General features: G+C 43.8%; 2 protein-coding genes across 9 annotated transcripts in view; one reads left to right on the top strand and one right to left on the bottom strand.

The window, feature by feature from the left end:
• Positions 1 to 12,074, top strand: part of DNAJA4 (DnaJ heat shock protein family (Hsp40) member A4) — a 21,294-nt gene extending 9,220 nt beyond the window's left edge. For 3 of the 5 annotated variants that reach the window (XM_053365304.1, XM_053365303.1, XM_053365306.1), the window contains 6 exons: positions 569 to 749; positions 2,094 to 2,198; positions 4,606 to 4,833; positions 6,400 to 6,630; positions 8,581 to 8,681; positions 9,400 to 9,961. In XM_053365304.1, the coding sequence (XP_053221279.1) occupies positions 569 to 749; positions 2,094 to 2,198; positions 4,606 to 4,833; positions 6,400 to 6,630; positions 8,581 to 8,681; positions 9,400 to 9,615 (1,062 nt within the window). In that variant the 3' untranslated portion in view covers positions 9,616 to 9,961. Of the gene's footprint in view, positions 1 to 568; positions 750 to 2,093; positions 2,199 to 4,605; positions 4,834 to 6,399; positions 6,631 to 8,580; positions 8,682 to 9,399; positions 9,962 to 11,687 lie in introns of those variants that run through there. The other 2 variants (XM_053365305.1, XM_053365307.1) reach the window with 2 other exon arrangements.
• Positions 10,174 to 19,288, bottom strand: part of SKIC8 (SKI8 subunit of superkiller complex) — a 22,759-nt gene continuing 13,644 nt past the window's right edge. For all 4 annotated transcript variants that reach the window (XM_053365308.1, XM_053365311.1, XM_053365310.1 and 1 more), the window contains 5 exons: positions 18,077 to 18,170; positions 17,735 to 17,828; positions 14,323 to 14,415; positions 11,379 to 11,457; positions 10,174 to 10,578 (listed from right to left, as the gene is read on the bottom strand). In XM_053365308.1, coding sequence (XP_053221283.1) covers positions 10,489 to 10,578; positions 11,379 to 11,457; positions 14,323 to 14,415; positions 17,735 to 17,828; positions 18,077 to 18,170 — 450 coding nt within the window. In that variant the 3' untranslated portion in view covers positions 10,174 to 10,488. The remainder of the gene's footprint in view (positions 10,579 to 11,378; positions 11,458 to 14,322; positions 14,416 to 17,734; positions 17,829 to 18,076; positions 18,171 to 19,288) is intronic.

Below are 19,288 nucleotides of genomic sequence, written 5' to 3'. Positions count from 1 at the left end.
AGGAGTACAGTGGGTGTCCATACAGAGTACACACACACACACACACACACACACACACACACACACACTGTATTCCGGAGATCCTTGCAATATAGATTACATTTTATCCGTCAAAATGATTGGCATTTTGCTAGTAATTTCTTGGGTTCCATCTGAACCCAGGGATGGGAATTCTTGCAAGCAATAGAGCATTTTCCTCAGTGAGTAATGCTGTATATCTGTTTTATTTTCCGTGGCATACTGTGAACATTTCTTATGCTGATCAATATATTATATTATATTATATTATATTATATTATATTATATTATATTATATTATATTATATTATATTATATTATATTGATATAATTTCCTTTACAGCATTTATTTTGGCCTGGCTTTTTCTTATATTAACCACTGCAGGGGGGGGGGGAATACTCTAAAATAGGTGGACGACTGCTTTTGCTGGGTATATATTTACTGAATAGTCTCTTGATGGATGTTCAGGAGTTTTCTTAATCACTTGTATGAAACTTAACTATTGTTGTCTGCTAGCCAGCTATTTAGAGGGTCTCTTTCTCTTCTTAGTTTAAACTCATATCCCAGGCTTATGAAGTTCTGTCAGACCCAAAGAAAAGAGACCTCTATGACCAGGGTGGGGAGCAAGCTATTAAAGAAGGAGGCCTAAGTGGCGGCAATTTCTCTTCACCCATGGACATCTTTGACATGTTCTTTGGTGGTGGAGGCAGAATGAATAGAGAAAGAAGAGGTATGCATGTGTGTTTTAAATACTGCATCAGTTAAAATCTAGTGTGTGAGACCAAAATGTAGAATGCTACTGTAGTATTGTGTCCAAAGCGTAAAATACTTACACTGGTACCTTGGTTCTCGAATGTAATCCGTTCCGGAAGTCTGTTCAACTTCCGAAACATTCGAAAACCAAGGCTTTGCTTCTGATTGGCGTGGGTGCCCTGAAAACAATAGCTGACAGCCGCATCTGATGTTCGGCTTCCGAAAAAGAGTTCAAAAACCAGAACACTTACTTCCGGGCTTTCAGTGTTTGGGAGCTGAAATGCTTGAGTACCTAGGTGTTGGAGAACCAAGGTTCCACTGTAGTTACCAATGGGAACTGCAACTGAAGGTTTCATTCATGAGGCAGCTCTCTTGGCCTTACTGTAAGGCAAAGCTACTATTATTAATGATTGACTTTTGTTGGCCCTGTTGCACCTGTTTTTTCCATTCTGGGAATATGGCAACAATATCTTACTTAGCATTACTGCAGAAATGGCAGCGTGGTTTATCTGAAGCACTGTAACATGAGGTTATCTTTGGAAATGCTTAGATTCAGGTGATAGACCTCAGAACCAAATAATTTGGGGGGTGGGGTTGAACAAAAAAAATGCAAAATTCAAACCAGGATAGTTTAATCAGTTCTTTGGTTTCATATCCAGGAAACATAATAATTTTGAGAGTTTCCCCTTGGGTTTTTTTTGGGGGGGGAGGGTTTGTTCTGCACTTAGAATAGTGTTTAGAATTTGAGGGCTATAGCTATTAATACAATGCATTTGAAAACTGGTTGGTTTAGGGATACATATTTCAACACTGCCCAGTAGTGTCTAAACAAGTGGATAGAGGTAAGTTGTCCAGGGGACCAACTTTATTCTGGTCAATAGCCTCTGCTCAACCTTCCCAAGTACAATTTTTTAAATTATAGCTTGCCATGGTTGCTGGCAGCCCTGGCTGTTTTTTCAAGAAAATTGCCTTTGAGAGGGAGGAACTGCCATGGCCTTCTTCTTTGCCTAGGATGCATATATGATAAAGCCAGATGAGGGGAATTTCATCTTGGTTTTGTCCATGTGTGGCATTACAGATAAGTTAAAAAGAAAAAAAAATTAAATAGCTATATAGGAAGCTAACTTTACAAAATTCTGAAAAGCTAAGCCATATTGCAGAAACAGAGCTGCTGTGTTCCAGAAGCAGTTTCCTCTTAGTAAAAGGTACACATTCCATTCTGGAGGATTGTTAGGCTTGCAGGGAGGTAGGATAAAAAGCTTAAAATGAACATTGGAAATGGGGATCTTGTGTTAAGCATCTGACCTTCATTTTCATTAAGGAAAGAACGTTGTCCATCAGTTGAGTATATCCCTTGAAGACTTGTACAATGGAGCCACAAGAAAGCTGGCGCTTCAGAAGAATGTAATTTGTGATAAGTGCAAAGGTAATGACTCCGTGAACTTGAATATAGAAGTTGGGCTGTGCCCAAAAAGTGTTCTAAAGGCCACTCCTGTAACCTCAAGTGAAAATGCTGAACATTATATGCAGGGATATTTGAAGGCACCAGCTGCCTTGAATACATTAAAGTCAGACACAGAATCATTTTGTGGGTGTGATTACTCAGGAAGTACTTGCGGTGCTCACCAAACCATTCTTAAATCTAAAATCAAGAATGTGCCATTACGTTCTTTCAAATTCACAAACCTTTATTGACGTTTACACAAGATTCCAGTATGGTTCAGTACAATAAAATCACTCTTCAGAAACCTGCATCTAACACTTGAGTTAACATTGTACAGTGGTACCTCGGGTTAAGTACCGAATTTTTCGCTCTATAGGACACACTTTTCCCCCTCCATAAATGAAGGGGAAATGTTTGTGCGTCCTATGGAGCGAATGCAGGGGGGAGGCAGGAAGGAAAAGCCCCCAAAAGCCGCACACAAGCTCCGCGTGGCTCCTGAGGGCTTTTCCTCGGGAGGGACAAGGGACTGACGTGGCCAGTCACTCCCTTCTCCCTCCTTGTAGAAAAGCCCACAGGAGCCGCGCGCTCCTTAAAGGGTGCGCAGTTCCTGTGGGAGGTGGGGTATTGCCATAGCCGCGCACCACCTCACCAGCCGGGAGAGGTGACGCGCAGCTAGGGCAGCAGCTTCTTTATCCGCTCGCCACCTCACCAGCCGGGAGAGCATGCGTGGGGCTAAAGTAGCCATAGCCCTGGGCTTCCCCGGCAGCCCCGAGAAGCTCGCGGAGCAACGGGAAGGCTGCGCACCTTTCCGCTGCTCCCCAACCTGCTCTTTGGGGCTGGCGGTGGGCTTCCCCCCACCAGCCCCAAAGAGCAGGTCGAAAGCAACCTGAAACCTGAAGCCCGACCCCTCTTGCTCTCCAGGCTTCCAAGGTAGCCGCCTGAAGGCGGCTGAATGCACCTTGAACGACACCTTGTTTTAGAGGGGGGGAAAACAAGGGGGGGATATTCTCCTCCTCTCTGCGCAGCGCCTCCTGCCGCTTCACTGGAGGGGCGCTGGGCAGAGAGGGGGAGATTTTTTTTTCTTGTTCTCCCCCCTCTAAAACAAGGTGCGTCCTATAGAGCGAAAAATACGGTACTTAATTTGTTCTGGAGGTCTGTTCTTAACCCGAAACTGTTCTTAACCTGAAGCACCACTTTAGCTAATGGGGCCTCCTGCTACCACTGTGCCACCAGAGCACAATTTCTGTTCTCATCCTGAAGCAAAGTTCTTAACCTGAGGTACTATTTCTGGGTTAGTGGAGTCTGTAACCTGAAGCATATGTAACCCAAAGTACCACTGTATAAGCATTCATGAGTCCTCATTGCATGGTGCAGAAACCTGGCTACTATCTCCATCTTATCCCCATCCTGAGTAAACATAAAGAAGGCTACATTAAATCCATGTGAATACCACTCCCTACTAACAACCAACCGATTATGCGCAGCAGATTCTATTTGTCTGTGCACAGAGGCATAGTCTTTCTAGAAGTGGTATTTTCTAGAATTTCCCTTTTCTTGACCTTAAAGGAACATTTGACTCTATCTCTAGAAATCACTTTTGGGACAAACTTCTGAGGAAGGGAATGGAGAAAAATATACTTTACCTAATTAAGAAGCTTGTATTCTTCTACAAGCTGCCAAGTTAAATTCACTCCCCAAGGGAACTTAAGATCCAAAATCTCAATCCACAAAGGGGTGAAACGGGAAACTTTCTGTTTCAGACGTTTTTGCCTCTGAAACAGGCAAACGGCTAATTTTCGTAACAGCAAACATTCTTTTTAATGACAAAACAAGAATGATTGCTATAAAAAAAAAAAATGAGTCCATAGTAAAAGTGGCCATGATCCTCTTTAAAAAGGTGTTCATCTCTGGTCGATGATACAGGTCAGTTGTGGATTGATAAGTGTATATCACGTAAATTGTGAACTGATGGGATTCCAACTGATCTCCACTTCTCAAGGCTATTGTCAAATATTTGGCAGTCTTATGAAAAGTCATGAGAAGTGAACAGATTGTTCTGTTCAAAGAGTGCACTGGAAACTGTTGAGCAGCCTAGCAATGTTTGCGGACTTAATCAAATAGTTTCCTTGCTGTTGTCCAAACTGTACATAAATATGCTTAGACTTGTTCATTATTTTGAATAATTATGCCAGACCCAGGGAGACGCAGAGCTCAGAGGGAGTAATGTTTGGCACTGAATTCGTAGATAAGATGTAGTCAAAGCCCTGTTTGCTTGGTACGAGAGCTATACACGGATGTTGAGATTGGTAATGAGAGCTTGGTGAGTTGCTGTCTGCCATCAGGGAACTTTAGGAGTTACTGTGTGTGTGCTTATGTATTTCCTTCCAAGGCCTCGGTGGAAAGAAAGGTGCTGTGGAAAAGTGTCCTACATGCAAAGGAAGAGGAGTGCAGGTGCTTGTTCAGCAGATCGCACCTGGAATGGTGCAGCAAATCCAGACTGTTTGTCCAGACTGTAAAGGCCAAGGGGAACGAATAAATCCCAAAGACAGATGCACCACCTGCAATGGCAACAAGGTGGTTAGAGAGAAAAAAATAATAGAAATACACATTGACAAAGGTAAGGATTTCATCACACCCAACCTTCCCAGGCAGCTAGCTACCCAAATTGGCAGCTCACGAGGGAATATCTCTTTGCTCATACCCAAAGCCTGGCCCTCCTGCACATGCCCATTGCTTCCTTTTTCAAGCACGACATTCATGGCAAGGCTTCACTGCCACAAGGCACTAAGGTATCCTAGTGATCTTTGAGGACTGGAATTTCATTGCTCAAGTAACTACATAGTGATGAAAGGAAGGCAGACACATAGGCATGCAATAATTTTTATCTTGCTGTTTGCCCCGTAGGGAACCCACAGCAGATTAAAATAATGTCAGGACTGGTCGTTGTCCTCTTCAGATCACCACACAAATGCTTCTTGTTCTTTTATAACTTTTTATTGTGTATTAACAAAATAATCTTATAAACAGTTCTTAACTATTATTCCTCAGAGTCACTTATTTCAGATACCTTCTGAGCTCTGCTTCTCCGTGACCAGCCACTCTCAAAATGGCGAAGGCGCCCTTCCCTTCGCTTTCCCGCTCTTTTTCCTCCCCTCCTGACTAGAGCTGGCTTGTATCTCCCCTCCTCCGAATCTGAGCTAGAACTTAACCCTTGCCTTTCCTGGGAACAGCCGGTCCCTCCCTGTTGTTCCTCTTGCTCCCTTCTATTAGGTTCACTGCTCTCCTTCCCCCCTTGGGGAATGCTTTCTCCCTCTGATAAACTGAAAACTTCTAACTCCTCCCTGACAAATAAGTCATAAACAGTATCTCAAATATTAGATACAGGTAGGTAGCCGTGTTGGTCTGCCTAGTTTAAACAAACAAAAAATCCTTCCAGTAGCACCTTAGAGAACAACTAAGTTTGTCATTGGTATGAACTTTCGTGTATCTGAAGATAGCTGAAGTGTGCATGAACACGAAAGCTCATACCAATGACAAACTTAGTTGGTCTCTAAGGTGCCCACTGGAAGGATTTTTTAAATTTTGTTTCAAATATTAGAGATACTTTCAAAATTGTCAGTTTTGGAATTTTGATCCTATACAGTATGTTTCAGTTGTTTCAGAAGGCAGTAGTAGAATAGCATGGCACTAAGCGATGGATGGATTTCCCGTTCCTCCACATTTTGAAGCTTTGCTGTGCTTTGTTGCTTAAGTTACAACTTAAGTAGGATAATTAATCCCAGTGTATATAGTTGGCTGCATTTTAGAGTTAATTTGCAGCACACCCTCTTCCTCACACACATTTATAAACACACTGCAGATTAAGCAGTCTTCATGTAATCATACTTAACATTGCATTGTGATTGTGCTAGGATTGTAGTGGTTTTTATCAATACGTATGATTTGTTATAAGGGAAAAGAAGCAAAAGGACAAGGCTGTTGAAACCCTTGGTCAGAAACTTAAAAAGAAGCATTCCTAATGCATCAGTTTTACTTTGGAAATAAGGCCACATAATTTGGAACTTTTGGAAGTATTCCTAACTTGCCATAGGCTAGAAGTTACAGGATATCCATTAATCAGGTTGCTGGCACTGTTTTGACAAATCTTCTGAATGTGATTTCTTTTATGTGTGTTGCTTCATAGGTATGAAAGATGGTCAGAAAATAATATTTCACGGAGAAGGTGACCAGGAACCTGATTTGGAGCCTGGAGATGTCATCATTGTGCTAGATCAGAAAGACCACCCAGTGTTTCAGAGAAGAGGCAACGACTTAATTATGAAAATGAAAATTCAGCTCACAGAAGCCTTGTGTGGCTTCAAAAAGACAATTGATACCTTGGATGACAGAGTCCTTGTAATAACTTCCAAAGCAGGTAGGTGTTGAGTGTCTGGAAGCGGTTGGAGGATGGATGGCGGCTAACAGATTGAGGTTGAATCCTGACAAGACAGAAGTACTGTTTTGGGCGGACAGGAGGCGGGCAGGTGTGGAGGATTCCCTGGTCCTGAATGGGGTAACTGTGCCCCTGAAGGACCAGGTGCGCAGCCTGGGAGTCATTTTGGACTCACAGCTGTCCATGGAGGCACAGGTCAAATCTGTATCCAGGGCAGCTGTTTACCAGCTCCATCTGGTACGTAGGCTGAGACCCTATCTGCCTGCAGACTGTCTCACCAGAGTGGTACATGCTCTGGTTATCTCCCGCTTGGACTACTGCAATGCGCTCTACGTGGGGCTACCTTTGAAGGTGACCCGGAAACTACAACTAATCCAGAATGCGGCAGCTAGACTGGTGACTGGGAGCAGCCGCCGAGACCATATAACACCGGTCTTGAAAGACCTACATTGGCTCCCAGTACGTTTCCGAGCACAATTCAAAGTGTTGGTGCTGACCATTAAAGCCCTAAATGGCCTCGGTCCAGTATATCTGAAGGAGCGTCTCCTCCCCCATCGTTCTGCCCGGACACTGAGGTCCAGCTCCGAGGGCCTTCTGGCGCGGTTCCCTCACTGCGAGAGGCCAAGTTACAGGGAACAAAGCAGAGGGCCTTCTCGGTAGTGGCGCCCGCCCTGTGGAAGCGATAATCATCTACTTGACATTCAGAAGACATCTGAAGGCAGCCCTGTTCAGGGAAGTTTTTAATATGTGACATTTTAGTGTATCTTTCATCTTTGTTGGAAGCCGCCCAGAGTGGCTGGGGAAACCCAGCCAGATGGGCGGGGTACAAATAATAAATTATTATTATTATTATTATTATAGTTGCATCTACCTTGTTAAAGAAAAAAATGCTTAGCAAATGCTATTTAATTAGCAGCTTGCATGTTTCCATTAAGATACTGATTTTAATGAGTTTCTGCTGCAAACCAGTTTAGATCATCCACTGGAGCTGATGATTGGAGACAGAGGATGGACAAAAAGACGAGCTGGTTTCCATGAGATGTGATGCCCACAAACTTAGATGGCTTTAAAAGGGATTGTCTCTCAGAACCCATTGCAGGGAACAACAGTGGGAAAGGGCTATGGCTCCTCATGTTCTGCTTTTGTTTTTTTGTGGTTTTTTAAAATAATTTTTATTAAGTTTACATTTTACTATGATCACAATCCATTAAATAATCTCATCACCAAAAACATTTCTCAAACTGAGCTTCGACTTCCCCCCCATCCCACTCTCTGGCTTTCATAAATATTCACTTACATCTTTGCATTTCTATAACCGCCTATTTACCTTCTTTCTATCTTAATAAAACTTACCTTATTTATTGTAAACCAGCTTCAAATATTAGCATTACAAAATATTTTAACTCAAACCTACAAACATTTTCAGATGTTTACAGTGTTCTTTCATATATTGTATAAATATACTCCATTTTCTGCTTTTGAGCTTTCCAAATATCTGATTGGCTGTGTGGAAGTAGAATGCTGAACCACGCTGAGCTTTTTAGCCCAAAGGGCCAAATTGTCTCCCCTACCCACCCATCTTGAGCAAAGTTGGACAGGAGAGCAGAGTCAATCACCTGTCAGGTACCTGATGTCACAATGACATCTTGCCCGTTTTTTTTGTTTTGTTTTGTCCAGATTGTCAGAAGCCCTTTTCAAAACGTTATTCTCTACAGAGCTTTGAAAGGCTCAAAGCCTGCAACACACTTTGAGCTGAGACAGAACCTACCTAATTAGGCCAGTGGGCCTCAGGTTCCTCACCACTGAGATAGAGACCCTTGTCTGACCCAGTAGGGTTTCATGTATCATTTTGCTGTTGGGAACCTCTCTGCAAGGAAAAAGGGGTTTCGGAAAGCTAACGAACTTAACTGTGTGTAATCACTATTCAAACAGGTGAAGTGATAAAGCATGGAGATGTCAAATGCATCATAAATGAGGGAATGCCAATTTACAAGTCACCATTGGAAAAAGGTTCCCTAATAATTCAGTTCTTGGTAAGTAAGTTAGTTGCTTTTAAACAGTTGTTTGAATCTATCTGCCTACAAGCTGGATGAAGTGCATTTCCAACTGAATGGGCAGTTGTAAAGTCAGTTGTAAAGTAGGTGCCACACAAGCAGCAAAGCGTTCTTGAAACACACTGAACTGCAAGCTCATGAGGCACCTCAACTGTCCCTTCCTGCTTCCTGCTTCAGGGTTTGTGCACATGAAGCAGTAGAAGATTTGTAAAAATGGGAGGGATGTGCCAAAATGTGTTGTTCCGAGGTGAGGTAGGGAGGTGCACAAAGGAATTCCCTCTCCAGCCAGTCATTGTTCAGTGTCAAATGAGCATCACCCTGTTTTCTTGTTTTAATGGCATCTGGGATCCTTTGAATAGCTTTTTAGCAAAGTTTTCACCTAGCTCTGCCACTTAATCTGCTCTTATTTTGGGATTGCTGGCTTGTTTTATATTGTAAGCTATCTTGAGAAAGCCAAGGTGTGTCATCTTGGTAGAAAGCTGAGGAACAAAACGAGAGAGTGCTGGATTTTGTCTGACCCCTCCACACACCAGATTGCCTACCCTGCCATCTATGCAAGACAGTGGCAATAATTCCTGATGGTAGTTAACAAAATCAGCCTTAAGGTATTTGCTTGTGTTCAAGGAGCTGCTGTTCCAAATGCAGGATGTGAGCATAGCTCCACACTAGTTACATTAATGCTGCCTTTTTATTATAGGTTGCATTCCCAGAGCATCAGTGGCTTTCCAAGGAACAGCTACCCTTGTTAGAAGCTCTGCTTCCTCCAAGAGAAGAAGTAATGATTTCAGAAGACATGGATCAAGTTGATCTTGTTGAATTTGATCCAAGAGAGCGAGCTTTCCGTAATCATGGGGAAGCCTATGAGGAGGATGATGAAGGTCCTAGAACTGGTGTGCAGTGTCAGACATCTTGAACTGGAGGTGTAACTGGACTGCTAGTGACAGATTCAAAAATTGGCTTTTGAAGCCACTTGTCATGTTCAGCACAGAGATGCTGAGTATCATTTTTGTAACTATATATTTAAGCGTTCATGCAAAAAAACAACAACCCCACACCAAAAAAATCCCTCTGTAGCAAGACTTGAGTATACTGCAACTTGGTTGAATAAGCACTTCCAGTTTCTCTAAAAATCCCTAATGTAGAAATAATTTTCAGAACACTATTTACATAAAACAGCTATAGTTTCAGCTTAATGGGCTGTTCTCTAAACCTGTTTGCTGTAAAACTGAATTATTGCTTCAAATAAAACAGGACCATTCTGTGTGGTGTGAGGACTCTTAACCAAGAAGGCAACTCTCTCACTCCATCCCTCTGGAATGGGAACTAAATGCTTTCTTGGCTTAGGGAGCTAGGACATACAATAGAAATTCACCAGCTAAAAGCTTAAGAACTTGCATGCAAGCAGCATCTTTTTCTGATTTTTTTTATGCTTGGGTGCCCCCTGCTGGAAAGAAACTCTTTGTATATTGCATATATTTGCAAATTGCAGGGCTCCCCTGAGCACATGCACAGCCTTTATTCTTGTTTGTAGTCACATCTGTGCCGTCCATGACAAGCACTGCCACCCCTAAAACAGAAAAATGTCTAATAGGGGAAATGATACTCCAGTAGCCCAGTTGGCAAATTAAGTAATTTAAAGTAACAAATACATTTATAAACATAAATAGCAAAATCCATACAAACTTAGATATATTTTGATTTGCATTTGTCAAAATCTAAAGGTTTTCTTGACACCTTTTGAAAGTTCCACAGCTTTCAAAAGGAACCCAAATTGATTTAGGTACATTTAAATTGGACAGTCATAAATATGGATTTCTTGATCATCACCAACTGATACAATTTTAGAACCATTTCCGTTGTATTGCACTCCCCAGACCTGTGAACAAACCAAAAATCTGTTAAGATTGATTGCATAGAGTTAGGCAATAGCTTATAACAGACATTTAAAAAATTATAATGATCACAAGTCCTTTTCTTTAAAGGTAATTTATATATGCTGTGTACCGCCCACTGCACAAGAGAAAACCAACCCAATGGGCCCTCAGATGTTGGGCTGCAACTCCACTGTGCCTGACTATGGCTGATAGGAGTCAAACAGTGACAATCGTAAAACTGAAACACAAGAAGCTGCCTCATGTTGAGTAGCAGCAACTCATAGTCTGAGGCAGAGCTTACCTATCGCTTGCTCCTTGATGTGGAGATGCCAAGCATTGGACCTGCATTCTTTGCATGCCAGGCATATACTGCCACCAAGCTATGGCCCCTCTGCCAGCAAAAGCACACTCATTCTGCTAAAAAGGCAGGCCAATGGGATTGTACTTTCAGTCTCTCACACCCCTGTTACCAGCACTTTGCACAGAGGCAAGCTGAGTGGTTCAAGCATCTTGAATTAAAATGCCAGTTTTATTTGGGGGTGGGTGGAAATCTTCCGTTTCAGGTGTTAAGAGAACTCAGTAGACAGCACTAATAGACAATTAATTGGACACACTTCACATTTATTTTATGGAACAAAATTTATATACTACTTTTGTAAGAAAACTCCACATATATAGCAGGAAGTAACCCTTCAAATTTTGGAACATCTCAAGACTAGTTCTATGCAGCCTGAACTAAAGGTTTTAATGTAAGGAAAGTTCCCTAGGCTGCCACAACCGACAGCCACAAAGTTCTATATACCTGATCTTGATGATCAAAGAAGGTATGAGCACAGGTCTTGGAAGGTACATCCCACACTTTCACAGTTTTGTCTGATGAACTGGAAAAGAACAATGATCAACAATTTTGTTCCCTGTTAATACCAACCCACCAGAAATAGGAAATGGCCTCTGCTTCCTGGAATCATCACCATTTGTGCAGTCCACTGGTGTGAGCCTCCAACCCTGAGCTCGCCCTTCCCTCTTTGGGGAATTAAAAAATTGCAAGTCACATCTCTCACTTCATCCCTCCTGAAGCCACGGTACTCACTATTTTGCCATGTTTATTTAGGATATTTCATTGAAAAGTTCCAGGCCTGGTGTACAAAAGTGTGACTAACACCTCCAACCCCAAAGAAAAGCAGAACAGAGCAAGCAAAAACAAAACCACCATCTGAATTGTCTGGGCAAAAAGGTCTTCCCCTGGTATTGAAAAAGGTGCCAGTGTTGGCACCAGACGTGTCCCTTGAGCGGATGCAGAAAAGGTCCTCTTTTAAGAGTGTAGCATACTAAAGAAGATGCTTGGAGCAGGGACTCTGCAGAAAATCTGAAGACTGGCATTAGAATTGTTTTTGTTTCCCTAAGTGTTTATTTGCCATGCATAATGTGTTGTCCATGTGTTGTGCAAGACAGCACAAAGCAGAAGCTGCCATGCTACATAAAGATAAAGGACCCCTGACAGTTAAGTCCAGTTGCGAATGACTCTGGGGTTGTGGCACTCATCTCGCTTTACTGGCTGAGGGAGCAGACATTTGTCCGCAGACAGTTTTTCTGGGTCGTGTGGCTAGCATGACTAAGTCACTTCTGGTGAAACCACAGCAGTGCACAGAAACGCTGTTTACCTTCCCACCGGAGCAGTACCTATTTATCTACTTGCACTTTGACGTGCTTTTGAACTGCTAGGTTGGCAGGAGCAGGGACCGAGCAACGGGAGCTCACCTTGTTGTGGGGATTTGAACTGCCGACCTTCCGATCGGCAAGCCCAAGGCTCAGGTGGTTTACACCACAGCACCACAAAAACTAAGCAGATGAGTAAAGAGTAACTAACTGACCTTAGCAATACAAGATTAAAGACTGCAGTGCATTTAGTTTCCAACCGAGACCAAACTTGCAGAACTCACTGGCCTGACCCAACAAGGCAACTGAAAGTTCAAGCATCCATGTTCCTTCACCACAGCAAAATGCAGTTCACACATTCCACTCGCTGTACACTTCATGACCGGCAGCTATCCAGTTACCAAACAACATGCAAGAAAGTGAGCCCACAGCTTGCAACTGTCTAATGCAGAACCTTGCTCAGTGGCGCAGCATCTGACTTCAGTCCCCAGCACTTGCAGAAAGGGCTGCCAGTCAGTGTAGGGAACCCTAAGCTAAGATAGATCAATGGTGTGAGTCAGCGTAAGGCAATTCCTTTGTCCTGCACAACCCTGCAAGACAAGTGTGGCTCAATGCAGCTGTCAGAAAAATTCTGCATGGCTCATACCCCTGCAATAGATGCCCCTCATTTTGCCATGCTTGAAGCTGACACCAACAGTTATCTTCCACTCACACAAACAAACCCAGGAGAACAAGGGCAAGAGCTTAGGCATGCTGCTAACACCTTGCTGTTTATGGGGAAAGCCACACACTGAAGTACATTGCAGCAGAGTAGAGCAAACCCACACTCAGTAGAGCAAGATCAGCAAGGTAAAGAAACGGAATGCCTCATACATGTTTCTCTGGGCAGCAGACCCCATTTGAGAATTTTTCCTTAGGAATTCTTTGTCATTTATCCCAATACACTCTTAATCAGACTTCTTTTAACGTCAACACATATTTTTCCGTGTAGAAGATGATGTTTTTTTAGTGGGTCGTCTTAAACACGGATAGGGCAGAGGGGGGATGGGCAATTGGTTGCAGGTGCGAGTAGGAGATTGCCAGTGGCGATTGGGTGGGTGATTGGTGGCTGCTGGCAATTGGGAGTGTTGGTCAGGCGGGGGAGCGATTGTTGGCAACCCCCCACCCCAAAAAAGCTGAACAACTCTGGGCAACCCCCCCCCAAATAATACAGTATATTCATTTGTGAAAAACTCATCTTAAAAATAGGGGAAGCAGTTGCATAGGTTGTATTCAACTAACTTTTACTCAATAGTAGACCTATGATTGTAATTAACTGGCCATGACTTAGGTCCATAATTTTTAAGGAGTCTATCTGAGTATAAGTTAGTTGAATACAATCCTACAGTTACTTGGCACCTTTTGAAAATAAGGCTGCTAATTCTTAGTTCTGCCCAATTAAGAAAATCATGCACTCAGTTTTACAACTATGTGAATTTTACTCTATGAAGCTCCATTTATAAACAGGCCTTCCTCTCCACATCCCATCCACATAAATGAACGGTGATGCTGTAACGTCATAGGTTCAGGGAGCAAGTTCAAATCCACACTGAGCCTTGAAGTTCACCAGATGACGAGGGACCAGAGTCTATCTCAGCCTAGCCTGCTTTACAAGGGTGCTCTGCTTACCTCTGTTGTAATTCTGGGGATTCCTCTCATGTGTTATGTGTTTGTAGTCTTGCCCCTTATAAAATTAGTGATTTAAAAAGAATGGCTTGGGGGGGAGGCAGAAGAGAGTAAACCCAGCATAGGCCTGCAGCAGGCAACAATTCCCTCTGCTGGGGGCCACATACAAGCAACAGGCGTGGAAAGGTCAAAGCCCAGTGTGGGTCACCACTTCTCTCTCTCTCTCTCTCTCTCTCTCTCTCTGCACCGCCTCCTTTCCCCTCCATTTCCCCCTCTCCTTGCTACCCATATGAAATTAGGCTAAGTGCTGCTCAACAATGAACCCACCAGTGACATACTCCTTTCTAGAGTTCCATGAAGAAAGTGCAAGATGAACATGTAACGCATAACCCAACCAAATCAGGTCATGTCAACATTCTACATACCTAGAAACGAAATGGGTGTCATCAGGACAAAACGCTACATTTAGCACCCAAGATGCGTGGCCGCTCAGGGTGCCTGCCAGGTTCGCATGCTGCCTGCAGAATTCAAAAACAGGCTCCAGTTTAGAAATACACCCTAACAACAGGCTCTTCAAAATAATATTCCAGGGAACTTCTGAGTTTCTTCAGATGTTTATCAGAGGATTCTCAGTGAAAAGTTGGAGCAATTGTGGACAAGTGTGACAAAACGGTTGCTTCTCATGAATCTTCCTTGCAATTCTCAGCTACCTGGGAGTGATGGGTCCGTTTTACCACATTCTTCATTCAAGGTCCAAGAGATTAGCATTCCGAAAGAATAAAACATATGTGCTAGACTGCATCCCATATTTCCTGCCATGTGAAAGGGTTCACACTTCATGGAGACACAAGCAACATCACTTAGCAGGATATGACTTATCCCTTAATTGAACCTTCCCCAACCTGGTGCCCTCCAGATGTCTGGCTCCAACCCCCATCATCTCTAACTAGTTGCCATGCAGCCTAGGGCTTATGGGAGATGGGGTTCAACAGCCGCTAGAGGGTAAGAGGCTGGGGAAGGCTGCCTTTATCAGTCACATTAATTACAACCTTCGTCTTCCAAAGGAAAAGGGCAAACAACATCAAAAGATGCTTCTTTGCAGAAGCCAAATGGATGAAGGTAAATATTTTTATGGTGGTCCAGGGGGAAAATGGACTCGATGAACCAATACCACCTGGTATAAAGGCAGCTTCCTAGGGGCTGATGGCCGGATGGGAACAAAACAAATCCAAGGAAAAAGAGGCTTTTTGTAGCTATTAGACATGTCAACCAAATAGAACTTCCACATTCAGACATTGAAGGCTGCTCTTGCAGGATACCCAAAGGCATCTGGGTGGCCACCAGTGTTTGAAACTAACTGGGCACCAGGCACCTTCTGTAACAGAGAATGGGCTGATTGTGAGGAATTTCTTATGTCTTGTCGCCGTGTATTGCAACTAATTTAAATTGCTGGCGCTTCTAAGAGGCTGTTGCCTGTTGCTGGCTGCTGCTTGTATCTACTTGCACACGTGAATGCTAATGCCACCCTACATTAGAAAGACATGAGAAAGAAGAAGAAGAGAAGGAGTTTGGATTTGATATCCTGCTTTATCACTACCCGAAGGAGTCTCAAATCAGCTAACATTCTCCTTTCCCTTCCTCCCCCACAACAAACACTCTGTGAGGTGAGTGGGGCTGAGAGACTTCATCGAAGTGTGACTGGCCCAAGGTCACTCAGCAGCTGCAGGTGGAGGAGCGGAGACGCGAACCTGGTTCCCCAGATTACGAGACTACCGCTCTTAACCACTACACCAGAGAAGAGAGAGAAGGCGGCTGCCTGCTGCTGGTGTGTCTCTGCTGCTCAGCTGCATTTGAGTGTGTTTCTCCACCAGACACAGGAGGCTGAGAAAGAACAAGCAAGGGTGGGAGGGTGCCATAGGGGAGGCTTTTATTCAGGATTAAATCTGCACTTCAGAGAGCCTGTCTGAGTGCTGGGAGGGAAGGAGCCACCACTGTGGGAGGAGGGACGGAGGTTGAGATCTCTCCGACGGCAGAGGGAGGGAGAAGAGGTATGCATGTGTGTGCCATTTGGAGAAAAGGGTTGTTTCCATCCCGGATCTGGTGTTTGTCTTCTACTTGCAACAGAACTCCATGGGGCTTCTTCCAAAGTAAAACGTGCATGGGTTGCCTGTGTTTGAATGGCTGAAGCCGTGTGTGACTGTGTGTGACTGTTAAGGCTGGAGTGAACATATGAAGGTACCGTCTCCTCCAGGGTCAGTGCTGCCTGGCCGGCTAGGGGTTGTGTATGTTTTAAAGTATACCATGTTCACTCTACTGCCTCCTGCAGTTTATCTTGCCCACTCACCACCCCACCGTTTCTGCCTTTGGGGAGGAATCCCAGCTTTCTCATGACCTCTTCCTCCCCCCGCCCCACCGGATCATTCTCCTTTTCATTGTCTGGATATTTCCCCCATTTCTTCCCTTCTGACCACCCAGACCCCTTCTAAAGGGACAGTGTTCTGTGTTTGAATCCTGTCTCTGCAGGCTCCATTCTGCTCTCCTCCTTCCTTCCTCCTTTATCTTAAAATGCAATGGCCCCTTTTTTCCCCTCATCTCCCCAACTCTTGTAAGATCCTTCCCATTTTCTTTCAAATCTAGGCCACCAAACCTACCCTATCATGGTGATGGCCTATTTCGTTTTTCTTTCTTTCTTTTTGACTTTTCTGCACCCTAAATTTGGCCTGGCCAGCTTTGTAGGTGAAAATTTAACACAGCCTTTCTTTAGTGGAGGAAGCCATGGGAAGCATGCAGATTTCCTTGCCATTGCCATCGCTATCTAACAATCTGAAGAATGGCCCGCTTCCATATCGATTCTATTGATACTTGTTTTATTTGGTAGTTTTTCTGATGATGTTCTGGCTCACTTATAATTGTTTGTCTCAATTGTAAACTAACTTGTGAATCCATTGGATTAAAAAGCTAGCAAGCAATACATGCACATACACATGCATGCATTGGGCCTCTCTGCCATCAGTTGCGTAGGCTGTAATAAGTGGTGTTGTTGGATAGAACAGAATCAGGAAATGGTAGTTACTCTGGATTTATTTGCCCAAAACACAAAGGTGTGGTCTGGGGTGCTCATTTTATTTTTGATGCTTTCTTTTTAGAATGGTTAATTGCTTCCATTGTTCAAAAGGCCACAAAAGACACCTGGAATAACCCAAAGGAATCAAAACAGCAGCAAAAAGGTGGGGAACCACCACTGTTAAATTTGATTCTGCTTGATGATATACACAATTCATTTTCAGCTTTGTAATTTGGGGGGGGGGGTGGCTAGACTTTCTATTGTTGTGATCATAACCTAGGCATAAGGTGCCATGTGATGCCTAGTTTGTATATCTGAGTTTCTAATCTGTTGGCCACTGTAAGAAACTGGTAACACTAGATTAGGGTTGTCTTCTGGGGCTGTTTGCTCTTTTCTATGAAAGCCAAAGTTTGTCACTGACGTAAGTGATTCAGACAGCCTTCCTCATCCTGGCCTTCCAGATGTTGTTGGATTACAACTCCCACTGGTCCTGACCATTGGCCTTGCAGGCCGGCGCTGACACAGGAATTGGAGTCCAACAACCTCTGAAGGACATGCTATCAACATACATCCTGGCAAGTTTGGAAACTTCCTGTTGGTTTGGGAAACTGAGGAGCAGTTAAGAGGAGATACAAGGAGGTAGAAAGGTGTACAAGAGTCAAGGGAAAATTGACTTTTTTATCTCCAAAAGGTAAAATTTTACCATTACATTACCACTGAATCAGTTTTGAGAGACATTGCCATGCTCTGGACAGAGAAGGATTAGCACTTACACGTCATAAATCTTGATGTAGCCATCATCTGAAGCTGTGACAAGTAATTGGGAGTCTGGGGAGAATGTCAAGGAACGGATTGGCATAGCGTGCCCTGAAATATAAAAGAATCCCACTTTCATCCATGAAGGCCTGAAGGAATCACATCTTGTACTGCCCCCACCCCTGCAACCCTGTTTGACCAGCTCCTTTCCTGAACTGTTTCTGGAAGCATGGGCAGGAGAAGCTCTGCTGGGAACCTGAAAACGAGGGAAGAAAGCAAAGCACAGCCTCTATATTTGGAGGCTTCAGACCACTTCCCAGAGATGGAGAGCAATCTGCTACAAGCATTCCATGCCTTACCTTCCAACGTGTGAAGAAGTTTTCCAGTCGCAATATCAAAGATATTGATAATTCCATCTATAGCTCCACTGGCAAGATATTTTCCATCCGGGCTCTGCAAATAACAGAGAATTTGCTATTTTTTAAAAAAATGCTATCTTCCTCCATCCCCAAGTGCAATCAGGCATAAAGGGAAAACATATTCTATTTAGAGAAATTTACAGACCACCTAATCAAAACAACCACCACTAAGTTGAAATAAAAAGTTTTTTGAAAGCATCTAGAACAGCATAGAAAAGATGCCTGCCTGTGTTAATGTTAGGAAGGTTGCTCCAAAGCATAGACTGGATGAGTCCAAACAGATGAGGAATGAACATTATGTGGCATTTTGTGAAAGTGCAAGTTCCACAGATCAAAGTGGTCAAGTACGCATGTAAGGGGTAAGATGATCTTTCATGTAAACTGGTCTGAAGTTCTCAACAGCTTTATGTAATAAGAGTAAACCTTGAACTTGTCTGAGTAACAAACTGGCACCCAGTGCAAATCTTGAGCTATAATATGCTGCTCTCAACAACTGCAGTATTCAAACCAATGGCAAGGACCCCCCGCCCCGAGTTCTTTGCAGTAATCCAACCTTGAAGTCACCAATGCCTTGAATACTGTGGTCACGTTATAAGAACATTACGTCAAAAGAGCACAGTTGCATCAGGCCACAGTCTAATCAAGTCCAGCATCTTGTTCTGACAATGGCCCATCAGGTGCCTATGGGAAGCCCGAGAGCAGCAGCACTCTCCCCAGCAACAGGGGTTCAGGGGACTTCCGGTCAGCGCCAGCGCTTAATGGCGGATTTCTCCCGGAGCTCCCGGGAGAGATCTGCTTCGTGGGTTCGGGTCCGGCAGCCACGGCGGAGCGAGGACCCTCAAAAATCACAGGCGCGTAGCCTGTGAACCGGAGACTCGGCGGGCACCTTTGCGCCCCCCCGACGTTGTGAAATAGCCTTTTTAAAGGCTACGGAACAGCGGAGGGTGTGTGGAGCGGTGCTGAGAGTCGCTTTCACCCAGCCTGCGAAGTGAAGCCGCGTCGCCATTAGCGGAGAGCGCTGATTTCTTCCGGTGAATTTGGACTAAAAAGAACAACTTTCCGTGAGTAGGATTGAACTTTTAAATCTAATCGGACGCTAAAATTAAGGAAATTGGGCACCGAGACGGACAAGCACTAAAAAGGAAGTCTGCT

This window comes from Podarcis raffonei, chromosome 14 (assembly GCF_027172205.1).
Source record: "Podarcis raffonei isolate rPodRaf1 chromosome 14, rPodRaf1.pri, whole genome shotgun sequence".
Lineage (NCBI taxonomy): Eukaryota > Metazoa > Chordata > Lepidosauria > Squamata > Lacertidae > Podarcis > Podarcis raffonei.
This window is presented reverse-complemented; position numbering and strand designations above follow the sequence as displayed.